This window comes from Miniopterus natalensis, chromosome 2 (assembly GCF_054644295.1).
Source record: "Miniopterus natalensis isolate mMinNat1 chromosome 2, mMinNat1.hap1, whole genome shotgun sequence".
NCBI classification, from domain to species: Eukaryota; Metazoa; Chordata; class Mammalia; order Chiroptera; family Miniopteridae; genus Miniopterus; species Miniopterus natalensis.
The window spans coordinates 86,894,574-86,910,106 of NC_142082.1; the positions used below are offsets into that span (position 1 = coordinate 86,894,574).

At 40.6% G+C, this 15,533-nt stretch overlaps 1 protein-coding gene across 2 annotated transcripts in view; it reads right to left on the reverse strand.

Moving 5' to 3' along the window:
- Positions 1 to 6,518: 6,518 nt before the first annotated feature.
- Positions 6,519 to 15,533, reverse strand: part of DCLK1 (doublecortin like kinase 1) — a 429,374-nt gene continuing 420,359 nt past the window's right edge. The window contains exon 17 of one of the 2 annotated variants that reach the window (XM_016197264.2): positions 6,519 to 12,325. In XM_016197264.2, the coding sequence (XP_016052750.1) occupies positions 12,161 to 12,325 (165 nt within the window). In that variant the 3' untranslated portion in view covers positions 6,519 to 12,160. The remainder of the gene's footprint in view (positions 12,326 to 15,533) is intronic. The other variant, XM_016197267.2, reaches the window with a different exon arrangement.

Genomic DNA, 15,533 nt, shown 5'->3' on the forward strand with positions numbered 1-15,533 from the left:
GGGGTTTTCTAGTTGCTAGTTGTGTTCCTTTTCAAACAATGCTTCACTCTCCTGGAAGAGTCACCTTTCAAAGCATAAATCTCAACATGTTGAACCCTACCTAAAACCCTTTAGTGCCTGTTCATTGTTTAATATGACATACGAGCTCTCCATGATGTCCTCAACAGTCACATTTCCTGCCATGCAAACTTTGAACTTGATGATCTAAGCAGACACATCACACCGTTTAGACCCCTGAGCCTGTGCAAACATGTAAGTGTAATCCCAGGTGATGTCAAAGTCCCAATAATACTCTAACTTGTTGGTGGCCTATGCCTTAGTTTAGAGTCCTGAAAGAAACTTTATGGAAAGCTGTTTGATACCTGTGAAGAGATCTCCGCTCAGGTAGCCAGCTGGCAGAAAGACTGTGTTGAATTGAAGTAGCTGTGTCACTCTCCATGTGGCTGAAACAAAATGAGGAAAAAAATACATGTTTCCCAGGAGAAGGGAAATTTCAAACTCTCACCCTTGGAAGTTTTCATCTGCTACACAAAACCCGTCCCTGCTTATACTCACAAATGTGGTCATTTCCCTCCTGTGACCCCATCGTCAAGTAAGGGGCACAGAGAGTTCCCTCCACTCTCCAGAGATGCATTCCCAGCAGCATTCTATTGTCAGCCAAACCAACAGGAAGAAAAAAAGTCAATATTGAAGGGCAATCAGCTGATTGTTAAAGCTGGGCCTAGCGTGGAAAAAAAATAATGGTCTGGTGATTTCAATGTAAACATTTTTAAGATGGGATAGCCAGCAGGCAGCCTTTCACATCTGATATCTATAAAGAGCATAAGCGTTTGGGAGAAGGCAGGGAGAGAAGAAACTCCTGCCCGAGACTGAAATTACAGTAACTTGTACTGAAGAAGGGAGAGCCTCATTTTTCGAGTGCCAGATTGTGCCTTCCTGATTTACAGGAGAGCTTTTGAGGCTGACTTCTCAAATCTAAAGTCACTGCAGCTGCCTCCCCTGTTTGTGGCAAGTGATGAAGTGGAAGACAGTGTAGGAGAGTAAATAAAGCTCCAGGAGGCTGGCTCTGGACAGAAACCAGGTCTCATGTCACAGTGGACTATTGTGACTGACACTGTGAGAGAGGAAGGGTAATCTTTACAGGGGCAAACACTTAGAAACAGTTAAGTCGCTTACAGCAGGAAGCTTGCTGCACTGTACAATGCAGGCTCCCATTTTTAATCACCATGTCCCTGTACACATGTGTACACAAATCACATATAAACATCTCCACACATACATACATATACACATATATCACACACACAAAAGCACCATACCACACATAAATACCTGCACACATATATACATATACCATACACACAGCACAGGCATACACTGCACACATATACTCACCACACACACCAACACATACATACATACAGCACACATGAACACATGCCTATGCATACACACAACGCATACATACACATACCACGCACACACACTACAGGCATACACACACATACACACACAAACATACCCATGCACGTAGCACTCATATATTCACATACACACCACACACACCCCCATTACTAGGTGGTAATTCTACAGGTAACCCAGTCATGCCACCCAGGCCCCTGAGGCCATGGGGCTGGGAAGCAGCCTGACAACTCCTAGCAGCACAAAGGCAGTGGTACTGCCAGGTGAGCTATTAAAGCTAAATATTGCTAAGACAGACTTTAAAATAAAAAGGCTCCCTTTCTACCTCAGAAGTCTCCTGCCTTGAGTGGGTTTGTGGTGAGTTATTGTATTCAAGACACTTCTTAGACTGTTGTCATGACCCAAAGAGCAGAAAACAGCAGTCTCCCCATCAACTGTGCTTTGATTTCCTTGAAATGGTCTCTAATCATCCAACAGGGGCACTTGGCCTCTCTTGTGAAAGCTAACCTTCCTGGAAATGACTCCCAAACATCTAACTATGAGAGGCATGGTGGAGGCGAAGGCCAGAGTTTGACCAGAGGCCAGTCTGGATTTAGAACCACATTAAGGAGAAGCAAAAACTTGGACTTTTATGGTGGAGAGGCCACATGTGTTCAGACAGCAGATGTGTCTCTGGGAGGAGAGAAGGTTAAAGCCTTACTATCACCATGCCCGGGTTTATGTGGCTATTTTTCTAAAACAGACAAGTGGAGCTGAGCACTGGGAAGAGGCATGAGCCTGTGGTAGGAGGCCTGACTTGATCCCACAAGATCCTGTCCTCTCTCTCACCTAGAAATTTCCTATCCATTACAGTGATCCCTGCTTTCAGGCTGGGGACAGAACTGAGTTGCGTGTCTTGAATGTTACTAATAGGAGTGATCACTTAGGCCCAAAGCACCCTCTGTTCCTGTAGGCACTGGTGGCTATCTATTGGGCTCTGGTTAAGAGAGTCTCACAGAGGCTCTGATCGGCTGACACTCTGCAGTGAATAGATGTCCTCCAGCAGCTTGGTGACCCAGGCTGGTGGTTACTCACCCACCTTATAAATGCATCTTTGGGCATTCTGGAGACTTGGTTACTGAGGTAACATTGCTTTCTCCTTCACCATGGCTGCTCTCAGTGGATTTTCATCAGACATTTTCAGAGCAAACATGTTGGGAGAGGACAGCCCTGTTGTGAGAGGGCCCTGAGAGGCAGTGGGGTTAAGGTACATATATGTGTTAACACATTTTTGCAGAAAAGCACACCAAGGTGTGGGCAATTTAAGAGAACCCACAAAACTACTAGGGGAGGAAGTATGTGGGACAAATCAGCAGATATAAGTGTTGGAAAGAGGTCCCCCTCCCATCCTGAGCAGGAAGTTTTCAGTTTTCCAACTTCTGAAACCAATGTGAACTCTTTACCTTCCTCTATAGAGTAAGTAGAAATAATAGAAGCTATTGATAAAGCAAAAATGGCTCACTGAACAGGAAAGAGAGGACTTAGAGAATGTTGTTAAAGAATGGAATGTCCACAAGGGCAAGACAGAGGGGACCATGTCAAGAGAGGGAATTGAAAAGGTCTGGGGTTGGTTTAGGCCTGGATTTACATGTTGAAAATGAAAGGCTATTTCACATTCTGAACAACACACCAGCAATGTCAAGTTCACTCCTTAACCAGAAGAATCCAACAAATTAATGGGTAATTCTGATGGAATAATGAAGACTCTCTTGGGAGGAACATTAATTAGCACCTTGCTGCAGGGAAAGATGGCAATGTGGATTTGCTCAGGAAGGAGAGTTACTTTTCAGGGTGAGGGGATTTCTCTCTCTTTTTCAGAAGTCAAACAACACAGAAGAGAAGAATGTGATTTTTCCCTGTTAGTGGTGAGCTGATAAGCTTTGTGAGTTGGAGATTCTGCTCCTTTCAGGAAAGGGTTAATATATGGCCTGCTTTGTTTGCACAGGGAAGCTGCCCTCTGCTATTGCTGTGAGGGACAGATTAAGATCCATGTTTTTTAAGGAAGTATCTTTAATGTCCCCTCGAGAGTCATCTACCCTGCTCCACTTCCTCCTTAGCCAGCTCAGGGAACCAGCATCTGGGGCTGTTTCATTTTTAAGTTTACTTACCACTTCTGAACACATACAATGAGGAGATGGGCCAGTCCCCATGCTTGTTCTCTGGCATGATAGCTGAGGGTCTGTGAGGCCCCGCTCCCTGGGCTGTATTCTAGTCTCATTGGAGTTGACCTTAAACTTCCATCTGTCCAATTCTGAGCTTCTCCATGGTCTCCAAATATGTTCCCATGGCTTGGAAAACCTACCTCCTTCTTGTCATGTTCCATTCTTATTTATCCTTTAGGCCCTCATTTTGGGGCACTTTCTGGAGGAAGCTTCCTCTAAACCCCCCATTGCAATTAGATGAACTTCCAAAGTGCTCCCAAAGTGTCCCAGGCTTTCTCTGTCACAGCCCTAATCATGCTGGATAATATCTCTCTATTTAATTGTTTCCCACACAGAGCCTTGAACATGGGGAAGGCAGTGCTTAGTTCTTTCATCTTGTGACCCAGCATCCAGCAAAGGGTCTGGCACCTGATAGGAACTTGCTGGACATGAAAGTAGATAACTTGTCCTAGATGGCAGATGGGGGAGGGCATTCCCAGGCTGAAATTCCCTTTAGTGCAGGTTCAGGGTATATTCTTCCAGGTGGTGGGAAATGAGTTCCCTGAGGGGATCTTAAAAGTCAAGGGAAGAATGGACAGTGAAGTGTGGGCATTAGAACATTCTTGGAAAATGCCCTACCTCCTGCTTAGAGAAATGCACTGATAATGCCCTTGGTAGGAGCCTATTATTCAGCCTATCATGGGGGACTGCTCACTTGCATGAAGGATGTAGAAAAGACTAAAAGTCATGTTAAATCCACACTGATTCATGTTCTATGATTCCCACAGAGCATGCCTTGGGACTGATTTTGAGGGACACTGTCTGACATTAATATTTTTCCTTCCTTTAAAACTCTCTAAATGATACACCAGGTCTTAAGACCATGGCAACTTTGTCTAAGGCAGCCTTTATGTCCTTCCTCCTTCCCTCTCTTTCTCCCTCTCTCCTCTTTTCTTCCCTTTCTTTTTCTCCTTCTAGGGATTTTCTAAGGGTAACACGTGAACTGTGACAAAAACGGACACAAATGTATTTTCATGTGACTGATAGTTGGCTTGTCGACAACCCATACAGTCTATACATGCTGAGAGGACCATTGTTGGGCTGGTAGGGAGGCCATAACCTGGACAAATTCTGTTCGGCAGTTTGTGAATGATAAATCAGGCACCTTAACCCATGGTCATCCAGAGTGGAAGATTTCTCACTAAATCAGGGATTCTTAAGAATAGGAATTGTGTCTCGTTGACTTTAACCTCCATTGCACATAACTCACAGTAGGTCCTTACTAAGGCTTGTTGAATAAATGGATATTGTTCTATGGCAGAGTTTAAAGTTGTGTGCTAATTACAGATGGTATAGAGGACTCTGGGAGGTCTCCTACCTCAGAGTCCAGGAGCAAAGCCAAGAGTACTACTGAGTGTGTGCACCATTGATCAGGCAGATGGTAACCGCACATCCTCAAGTGAGAGACTCCATGTTACCGTCAACACAGTCCCCCTGGATATGGGTGTCTATGTATCTGAACTCTGGACCAAGAGTCTCAGAATAAATGGCAGACCTTCCAGTTAGAGATTTATTTTCTTGCCTTTAAAGTCTTCTGATCCTTAATAAAAATAAAAATGGACAATGAAATTTCCCTTTTCTTTTCTAAGCCAAAATGAAGTGCCTTGTGTGTCTTTGGCACTTACTCAAGAAATGTTTGAATGACTGATTTGAATGTGCAGGCAAGCTGGCAGGGACATCTGTCACAGTGGTGATGGCCAGCATGGATTTGGCTGGTCCAGCTGGCTGGGCAGGGTTCCTCGTCTTCCCAGAGCTCGGGGAAACAGGCTACCTTATAAGATAGAACAAAGCTTTTTTTCTTTTTTTTTTATGTTTAAGGAGACATTATAAGACATTTCACAGGGTACTTCTTTACCTCTTTCTTGTTACCCATTTACCTCTATTTGCATAGCTTCCTTATTTGTAGAGAACAAATTCCACCTTCCCAACTACCAGCCATCTGGAATTGTGGAACACCTTCCTTTCCCAATTTCCTTACATGGCAGGAATTTCCCCATTTTCTTATCATCTTCAATCCCAGAGTTGGTTTCTGCGTCAGAGCCCATTTTTCTGATGGCAGGTTTTTGGCAGAGTTGCCAGCCTCATAAAACAAGGTAATGTCTGTTAGGAAGCAATCACTTTAGCTATTGTTTCACAGCAGATGCCTTAGAGCCTGGAAAGGGCTCCTGGATTTCACTTATGAGGAGCAAAAGGGAAAACAGTCACCGTGGCAGCAGCATGTAGATGGCAGGGAAGGTAACTGCTAAAGTTACAAGCTCCTGGAGACATTCTGGCACCTTCATAGGACACCAGAAGACAGTCAATCACTTTTGTTGGCTGACTTCTCAATCTCCTAGCATTGAAAAACTCACAGAAAAAAGAACTTTATTCCTTTGTGCCATTTTGCAATTTTCTCTAAGGTCAATATTGCACGTGGAATGCCTGATGGGAAATTGCTATAAAAATGATAGCTAATTGCAGGTTAGTGGATATAACGACCCACTTCTCTGGAGAGCTTGTGCACATAGGTTGAAGGATAAAATAGGGTTGAGTTGTATTTTATTTCTTTGTGTTTATCCTGCCCAGGCAGGAAGGTAATATATGAAAAGGGGCATTTTTGGAATAGTTGTTTTTGAATTATGCTCATGAAATATATACCCTGCCATGGAGGACATGTGGGAAAACTACATTCTGGCTGCATGACTAATTTTTAAAGCCTTGCATAGAGAAAATTCTCCCCAAGAACACAGCTGGGTTATTCCTTTGTGGACTGAATGTGTCAGTTATGAATTGAACTAAAGTGAAATTTTATTCCATCATGGCAAAGTGAACTGAGGATGGACACCGCAGCTAAGGTATTATATAGTAGTTCATACACCAAGTACTATTATTTTATTAACTTTAAGAACATGTTTTACATAAAAACAGGCAACATCAAAAAAGCTCAGCTGATAAGTGAACATAATATATCACAGATGACTCCATTCCACATTAACCTACATTTATTAGCTTAAACTGAGAGATTAGGAAAAAATTGGATCTCATTTTAGCTTTAATGATGGATACAAATCATTTAAAAGTTATTTCATTAAGATTCTCAAAATCAAAAATTAACTTATGCCATCTGATCCATGCAATTGATAAATTCAGTATTTTCAAAGGAAACATTGAACTTTTTTCTTGAACCAAATTGAAATCTTTCAGAAACTTATTTCAATTCATCTTTTTAGTATGCATGAACAAAATATTATTTAATTTCACACTTAACTAAATCCTTTAATAATTTTCTTTCAGCTAGAATGAAAAATGCTATTATTAATTTCCTAATAAAATTTTTAGAAAAGTTATCGAGGCTATGACTTTAACCTTGGACCAGTTTCAATTTCTTTTTTTTTTCTTTTTTTTTCTGAGAATACTTCAAAGATTAATGTCAATAGCAAGTGAAAAATTGTCCCTAGGAACTTCAAGGTCTTTTTCTTACCACATTGAATTGGACTGGAATGAATTGACATTATAGGATCTTTATCATCACTTTTAAAGTCCTACTTTCTCTTAATACCAACAGTGAAGGCTTGTAGAACTATTATTTACTTTAAATTAATAAAGTATATCACAGACAAAAATATACAATTTTACATTGAAGCAACATTAAGTGTCTCCTTTCAGTTGACCTAAAAAGAATGTTGAGGAAATTTGCAGGTTTGGTTTAATTGTAGAGATTGCTTTTCCTTTAGGGAAAAATAATGAAATGAGATCTTTCACTTGTCTCCAAGGGCAAGCAAGATATTGTAAACCTCATGATCAAAACACCTGCCAGTCAGAAACTCCCTCACTGAGAACTGATCACTGCAACTTCAGTGTTGAAGCCCAACAACAGCAGCAGCAATGGGGGTGCTGTGGGGGGACAAAACTAAGGGGACAAAAAGCCCACACCAACCAGAGTCATCCTAAGCCTCTACATTGAATTTCCTTTTTCTCACCAGTTTAAGACCTTTAATGTTACTCAATGTATGACTGCATATTTGAAATATTAAAAAGTAAAAGATTGGCTTAGAAGCACCTCCACCTCAAGTATGTAATTACATACAAATTAAAAATTCCTGTGACAGTCCTTGGACCCCATTTGTAACTGTTTCATGTATAAGCACCATTGAGCCAATTTTAAAAGCACATTTGCAGGGGTCAAATGTTTAGTGTGTTGTTGATTTACTTGCTTTTAAACAAAAAAAGTTTAAAGTGTGTTAATTGGCACTCTTCTTTTCATATCTGAATTGACAAAAATGTTAATTTTAGAGTGTTTTGAATCACTATTTTCTCTAATAGACTAGACTGGCTTTATGAAACTTGATGATTAAGTAAAGAAATCCATGTTTCCCAAAGGAGCATATATCTGACCCTCTATCACAGCATGCAAAGTAAGGATTCATCTGAGAGCATTTTTCCCAACTCCTAATACAAGTGGCAGACAACACGCAGGAAGAGCTAACCTTTGAACCGACCAATTTCAAGTTTTTAGAAATTTTTGATTGGACAAAAAATCATGTAGCATTTAAAAATTTAGTGATTTACAAATTATAGAAAAGATACGTTATCTACAATATATGCTAAGTGAATCATTATTTTTTTGAAACCCACATCCAAATGAATAATTACATTAAAACTACCATCTTGGATCTTGGTGCTTTCCAAAATTCTGAAATCACAGTGAAGAAAAAGACATACCAGATTTTGTTGTTGCCATTTTCTCAGGAGAATTGGGCAGAGAAGGGAAGGAAGTGAACCTTCACTCTGACACAGGCCCTCTAGAGCAAACCAGCCTGGGGCACACCTTTTTATGGTCAAATTAAAAACCTTTGAAAGTAGTTTATCACAGAAATTCGACAGATTCTTACCCTGAGAAGGGCTAGCAGGCAACAAAATAATATTAAGAAAGCTCTCCCTCAAGCACAATTGCACTACAGCAGGAGGATAGAGTTGTCTAATGGGTGCCCTTGGCCGGCAAACCACCATGATTTAATGTGCTTGATCCTTGGTGACATGGTAGCTCCCTGACCCTCTAAGCTAAGCCAATTTTTCTTCCCTGTTTTTTCCAACTGAAATATGCTTCAAAGGGTAAAGGATTGCAATTTTAGCTTTCATTTATGGATATATTGCTTTCTTTCAACAATATCTGAGGGGGCTGTTAACCACAACCCAGGGGGTCACTGAATAGGTTGCACGAGGTATCAGGGAATACAAAACGCCAAGCATTTTCAGTAGTTTATTTGCATTTTTTCTCTGCTTATTTTAATATGCACCATGTGTAAGTTAGATGAGGGCTACTTTAAAAAACATTTTTAATGACTGAAATCTTACTTTTCCTCCTAATGATTTGAAACAAATCACATATTCATTGATTGTGATGAATAAAATGATTTCTGCTACAATTTAAAAAAAAGTGTTCATTAATGTAAACAGTTGTCATCTACAGAGATGATTTACACAATGCAAGTTATGAAGACATTCTTTCTTAGTCTACTACTGAACTAAAAAGTTGAATCTTAAAATTCCCTTGAAAATACCATACGGCCGGTCATGTATTAATAAAGGAAAGAGTCCCCATCACCAGACTACCACCATAAGAACTATATTGAATATTTAGAAAAAATATGGAAATACTTGTGGCAATGATTAAATTGATAATTACAGAGGCACACTGCCATAATGGTACATATTTATTCGATGATGAAGTGAAGAAAAAATAAGATCAATTTGGTTATAGAAATTCCTTAAAGAACACCACTACTTAGTTATTTAAAACTTGAACTATCCCAAGAATGTCATCAAAAAAATCAGAAAGGACCGGCTAAAAGCAAAGCAGTCTGGATATACCAATGTAATCAGCATGCCTTGTGCTTGTTTGTTAACCCTCTGAGTACATCTCTGACATTCAGGATCTTGATAGCTTGATGCTGAAAAGATTGAATTCCATCTGATTACTCAATATTTCTACTTGACAGGTCACATACCACTGTTTATTCAGCATAGATCACAAATTCTACAGCAATGCATTGGGCTCCCCATGATGAATAGGCCCTGCATTCTTCCGAGCTGCTCTCAGCAGTGTGCCGGGAAACACTCCATAGCTTCATGTGGTTGGTCCACAGTGTCCCAAGACTTGGATAGAAAGAGGTCTGAGCCATACACTGTAAGTTCTGTACACTAAATGCTGTAGCAATGCATATAATGTTCAAGGGAAAAGCAGTAAATCAGAGAAAGAAAAGAAAGTGACAATCTACTGCAGGTAGGTCTCTGCCCATAATATTCTTCATAGTCGCACATTTAGAATTGAGGCCAAGTTATATGGCTACTCGAGTGTTACTTAGAATAGTGCTTTGCTTTACAGTTCTAGAAAAAGCATTAATTTCTGGTATTCTGCCCTCTCCTCCCACCCCAAAACCTGACTGAGTTGTGCTACTTTGTGAAGTTGTATGTTATCATTTCAGGACTCTCTAAAAGGGGGAAAACTTTTTTTTTTAATATGTCTTTATTGATTTCAGAGAGAGGAAGGGAGAGGGAGAGAGAGAGAAACATCAAAGATGAGAGAGTCATTGATCAGCTGCCTCCTGCATGCCCACACTGAGGATTAAGCCCGCAACCCGAGCATGTGCCTTGATCAGGAATCGAACCTTGATCTCCTGGATCATAGGTTGATGTTCAACCACTGAATCACGCTGGCCTGGCGGAAAGCTCTTAATAAATAATTTACTGTTTATATGTCAGACCAAAGAAATAAACCTAAATGTAGAAGAGCAAAAAATTGAGGGAACTGTACTGCAACAATCATGACATGTTATGACCTTAAAATCTATATTAATATACTCCATAATTTATGAGTTAAAGAGTAAAAAGCAATTGAAGACCAATGTGTATTTGAAAATAAAGAACTGACTATAGGAAGGATCAAAGACCTTCAGATATTGAAGTATATTCAAAACAGAGACAATAAGTGCTGTTCAGCCATCCATGTGCAAATTTTATAAGACATCATCACTTGTTGGTTGTCTCCTGGATCACAAAGTTGAGCAAACCTTAGGAGAGCATTTGAGTTGGGCCTGTCTCCAAAACACCAAGGCTAGCCTCTTTTCTAAGTATTGTAATGTACAGGAGGCCCCTGTTCTGAAATGAGACACATTCCAGAAGAAACTCAATGGAGACATAGGGCTAGGGAGAAAGATTTTTTAACAGGAGTGAAAATTCAGGTCTCAGACAAGACTTGACCCATAGAGAGAAAAATAGCATGTCCCTCTGGATAGCTGAAGATCCGTATATAAAAAGGGCATCTTAAGGAATGGAAGTTTTATCTTCAAGGTATCTTCCAGTTCTCCTGTTCTTCCTGGGAGATTATATATAGGAAACCTAAAGGTGCACAGGAAACGATCTTCTCAGTTTTATTTCCTTAAAACCCATTTAAAAAGTATTCTAGATTGTTTTCTCACTATTCTTTCTCCTTGGCCACCTTGCAAAGCACTTTTCCTCTAGTCCCCTATGCCCTAGAACTCCTTTGTATGGATTTGATACTCTAGATGGATTTCACACTGATGACAGCAGTGCATGAAGAAGCAGGTGAGAAAAAGACCAGGATCTTGTTTCCTCTTTCTGTTTGAAATTCCACCCCTATAGAGCACCTGGCAATTTATTGCTCTTTTCTACCAGTTTTTCCTTTTCTGTAGGTGTTTCATACTGAGCAGGCAGACCCTCCTTCACTGAGCACAAGACAAGGTGTGTGACTTCCTGAGGGTCTATGCTGGCACTAGCAGCAGCTGATGTGGAAGCAGCATTTCTGGGGCAACATCAGCACATCTTCATATGGAGACAATTTGGGGAAGGGGGTACCATCTTTTTTGTGGGCTAGGCTGTTTGCCACAGACCCAGTTTCCTCCACTTGGGATGCAGGACTCATGGCAGCTGACAGTCATACCTCTGACAAAAAAAGCCCCTTTCTTAATAGGATTGTGAAGAAGAAAGAGGGGTGCTTATGCCTAAGTTATAAACCTGCCATGATCTAAACACACTAAAAAGGACAAGCAAGATGTCATTCTAAGTGCCTTTCTTGTCTAGATGTCTCCACAACTAAAAACACCCCTAGATCTTCAGCAAAATCAAGAAACATGTCTGTACATCCAAAAGCCTGAAAATTTCCCCAAGGGGTCTCCACAGTCAATGCACTCAGAGGGTTAACATGTGCTTATTACACACTGCAGAACCTAGCTTGACTGATGAAAAAATTCATTGTTTTTAAGTTTTAAAAAGTTGCAAAGTAGACTTAACCCTTTGAGGACCCTATTTGCAGCAGGTTGCCATCTTCACAAACAACATATCATCTCATTCAGCAAAGGGAAATTGCTACAAATATACCAGAAAGCACACTTTCTCTTTCTGAGTACTAGATAGATCAGATGAAACTGTTTTACATAAATTTGGGGGGAAATCTCAGAGTCTCAAAGGGTTAAGCTAGGACTTCTAGTAAAAGGGTCTTATTAAAAGGGTGAGTTTGGGGAGCGAACAGTCTCAGATGAGCTTGGGGAGTAGTCTTCAGATTCTGAGTTGAGTTCAGGCGGAGCCGGCTGTGCCTTGTATCGGTTCCTCACATCCTGGTTGCGTCTTCGTCGGAAAACCTGCCTCTCCTTATCAAGAGCGGTGGTCTAGCAGGGGCATAAAATGAGAAAGAGGACAATTAGGCCAAAGGAAAAGGCTCAAGAAACTCTTTCTGAAACTTTCTGAGGTCAGAAAAATATACTGGCCAAGTTAACCTGTCCATTATGGCTTAGTTTTGTTGACAACAATTACCACTGTTGGGGAGCTTTCTGCTCCCCAAGATGTAGCTCCTAGGAGAGCCTGATCATGACATCAGCAGGCACAGACAGGATAGATGATGTCATGGGTTCAACCCCTCTCCAACCCTCCTCAGACTTTCCCTAACTCCACATCTGTTATTTCTGGTGGCTCACTGGCCAGCTGGAGAGCCCTGGTAAATGGGAGCCCCAGGCCTGTGTGTCTGACGTGTGAGGATGCCAGGCAAGCCTCATTCATCAACATTTAGCTCAAGGCAACTGTATAATAAAGATAAAAATGATGGAAGTTGTCAGACATGGAAACAGAGTCACAAGCTCATTCTGTTATTGTAGCACCTTCTCATTCTAAACTATCTTATTATCTGCTGATGAGGAGCGTGGCTGAATCTCCTGGAAGAATTGTTTTAATTTTAATGAAACCAATGCCTGAAATTGAAAACTGTTTGAGTGCAATTAAACCAAATGGAAACTTTTCCAAGGATTTTACTTTACAAAGTTCATTTTCATCATAGTATGTGGTGATTTATGAAGCAGATTCAGTTCTGTGGGTATTCCAGCTCCTGGTCTCTAGGCCTCATTTTCCTGAGGAACCTCAGACGATCTCTAGGCTGTGTGATCCAGCCACAGCTCTGGAAGCTATTATGACATCAGAACTTGGAATGGCATGACTTCATTACAGATTTAATGGGTGTGGGAGGAATGGGGTCATTACAGAAAAACCTTACACAGAGAGCAGAAGAGCAGGTACAAAGCCTGAAGAAAAATATAAAACACTTATAAAAGCTGAAGGCATCCTTGTTTCAAAGTCCCTCTTTAAAAAGATGTAGCCTGGAGGTTATTCTGCTTTTAAGAGATTACTTTTCCTCTACAGGGATATATACCACCATTTTTCCTCTTGAAAATTTACTATTAGCTTCTTCAAAGAACAGAGATAAATTTATAGCTAGCCTGGTTCTGAGAACAAAGTGAAAACTAAGCCCCTCATACAACTGCAGTATAGCATGAGAGCAATCTTAGATCTAAAGTAGGGCAATCAAAGTTCCAAAATGAACTAATAAAGAGGGAAAGAGAGGTAGTGTGTATAACCAATATAGTAAATGGCTTCGTTAGGTTGAGCTATGCTGCCTTAAAAACTATCCCAAAACTGAATAACAGTTTTATAGTCTCAATGAGGAAGATAAATTTTAATAATTCACTTCTCATTTCACTAGGTTATTAATACAATAGTTCAATAACTGGTTTGTTGAAATGTCAATGTTTCATTCTTCTACTTGTCAAAATTTTAAGGACCCTCATATATATATAGTTCTTGGTATTATGCCCACTGATTTTATGTTATTTTCAGCATCATAAACCCAAATTCCTAACTTTATTTAAAACACTGTAAAGTCACAACACATGGTATTTTGCTTTCGAAGCAAACTGAACATATCTGTGTAGAAATGAATGTTTGTAAAAAACAGACATGTCTTTAGTCTGGCTTACATAAAAACCATTCTGTAGTTAATTCAAGAGTAATATAAACTCTTCTCTTGCTCATAAAAAATATCTCTATTTCTACCTTCTTGAGGAAGAAAAAAGTCCTTGGCATTGGACTGAATATTGACTAGTGAACTGAGCCTTTCTGATGTGGGAAAGAAAAGCACACCAGGCTTGTAGTCAGGGATTTTGAGTCCTGCTCTGTCCATCACTAGCTGTATGAACTGTTCACTCAGTTCTCAGTTAAATGAGGAGTGGGCTTAATGCCTTCCCACACTCCCAGAGTTTCTGTAGGTAAAGATGGATGCACAAATGCTTCCTAAATGGCTAAGATTCCCAGAAATGGACAGGTTTTTTTTCTTTATAATTTGATGTAAGACAATGTTTTAAAATTAAGTAACTGCAGGTCAATGCAAGATGAAGCATTAGAACTTATCTCAGAGTACTTCACCCCTCTCCCCATTGGCACCTTCTCCATATTAACTTCATCTCCCATAACTTACTCAATTATATCAAGCCACTGAAATAAGCCCTTTTTCTATAAGTACCATAATCAAATTCATGCAGAAGCTGGTGACAGTGCTGAGTTTATGCTTGGATGGTCCCATTCCCATTCTCCTCAGTTTTTCTTTCATTTCCCTACATCATTATAAGGGCAATCCTATTCTCTTCCTTAGTTGTCCCTCTGCCTAGAGAACCCTTGCCCTGTCCTTTTTAAGTGGTCAGTTCTCACCACCCCTGCCAATTTCTCTAGTTAGCAGCTTTATAACTCCTCACCTTTGTAGGTGATCCCTGGTGCTCAAATGCCCCTGTGTCTTTAGGTGCACTGGCTCACCAGTTATTTTTGGAAACTATCATGTCATGATCACATGTCAGGGAATAAGGGTATAATGGTTGTTTCTGTTGGATTTATAGACTTAAAGACTTGAAAGAGAATTTATGAAGTAGTCTTTGTTCAATGCTTTGCCTTTCCAGGCCAGGGAACTGAGGCGCAGGCATGTGGAAAGACTTCACCATATCTCATTGCTATGAAAAGAACTGAGTTCTCCTGCAAGAGGCCCAAGTAATTTCTTCCCATTTACTCTGAAGTCCAATGGAAAAGAATAAAATGGAGCCACTGCACTCCCATAGCTCACTCCTTCTCTGCCCCAACCAGAGTGAGCTGAGGAGAAAACACTTTGGCATCAAAGGTCAAAAGACCAGGCTTTCCTATGCTGATGACCTCAGATCTTCTCTCAGAGTCTGCACACCAGGGTCCACCGTGTGTACAATCCCATTCTGGACCTGTAAACTCCTAGGGAGCCCTGGGTCTGATGACAGAGAGGCAATTTCCTACTCACCCAGATCCTTGCAACATTCTCAAATGCTAACCAATTAATGTTTAGGACTCCCAACTGACTTGCTCTCAAAGATGTTCCAGAGGATGTCATTGTCCACAGGCTTCTCCTCCTTAGGCTCCTACTCACTCTACTTCCAGCTCCATGGACGGTGGCTCGTTTTAAGAACGTCTTCCTTTCCTGTGTTCCCTTGAAACCTGTCACTGTTATCACTGTTAACCTACTTACACCATAATTGACTC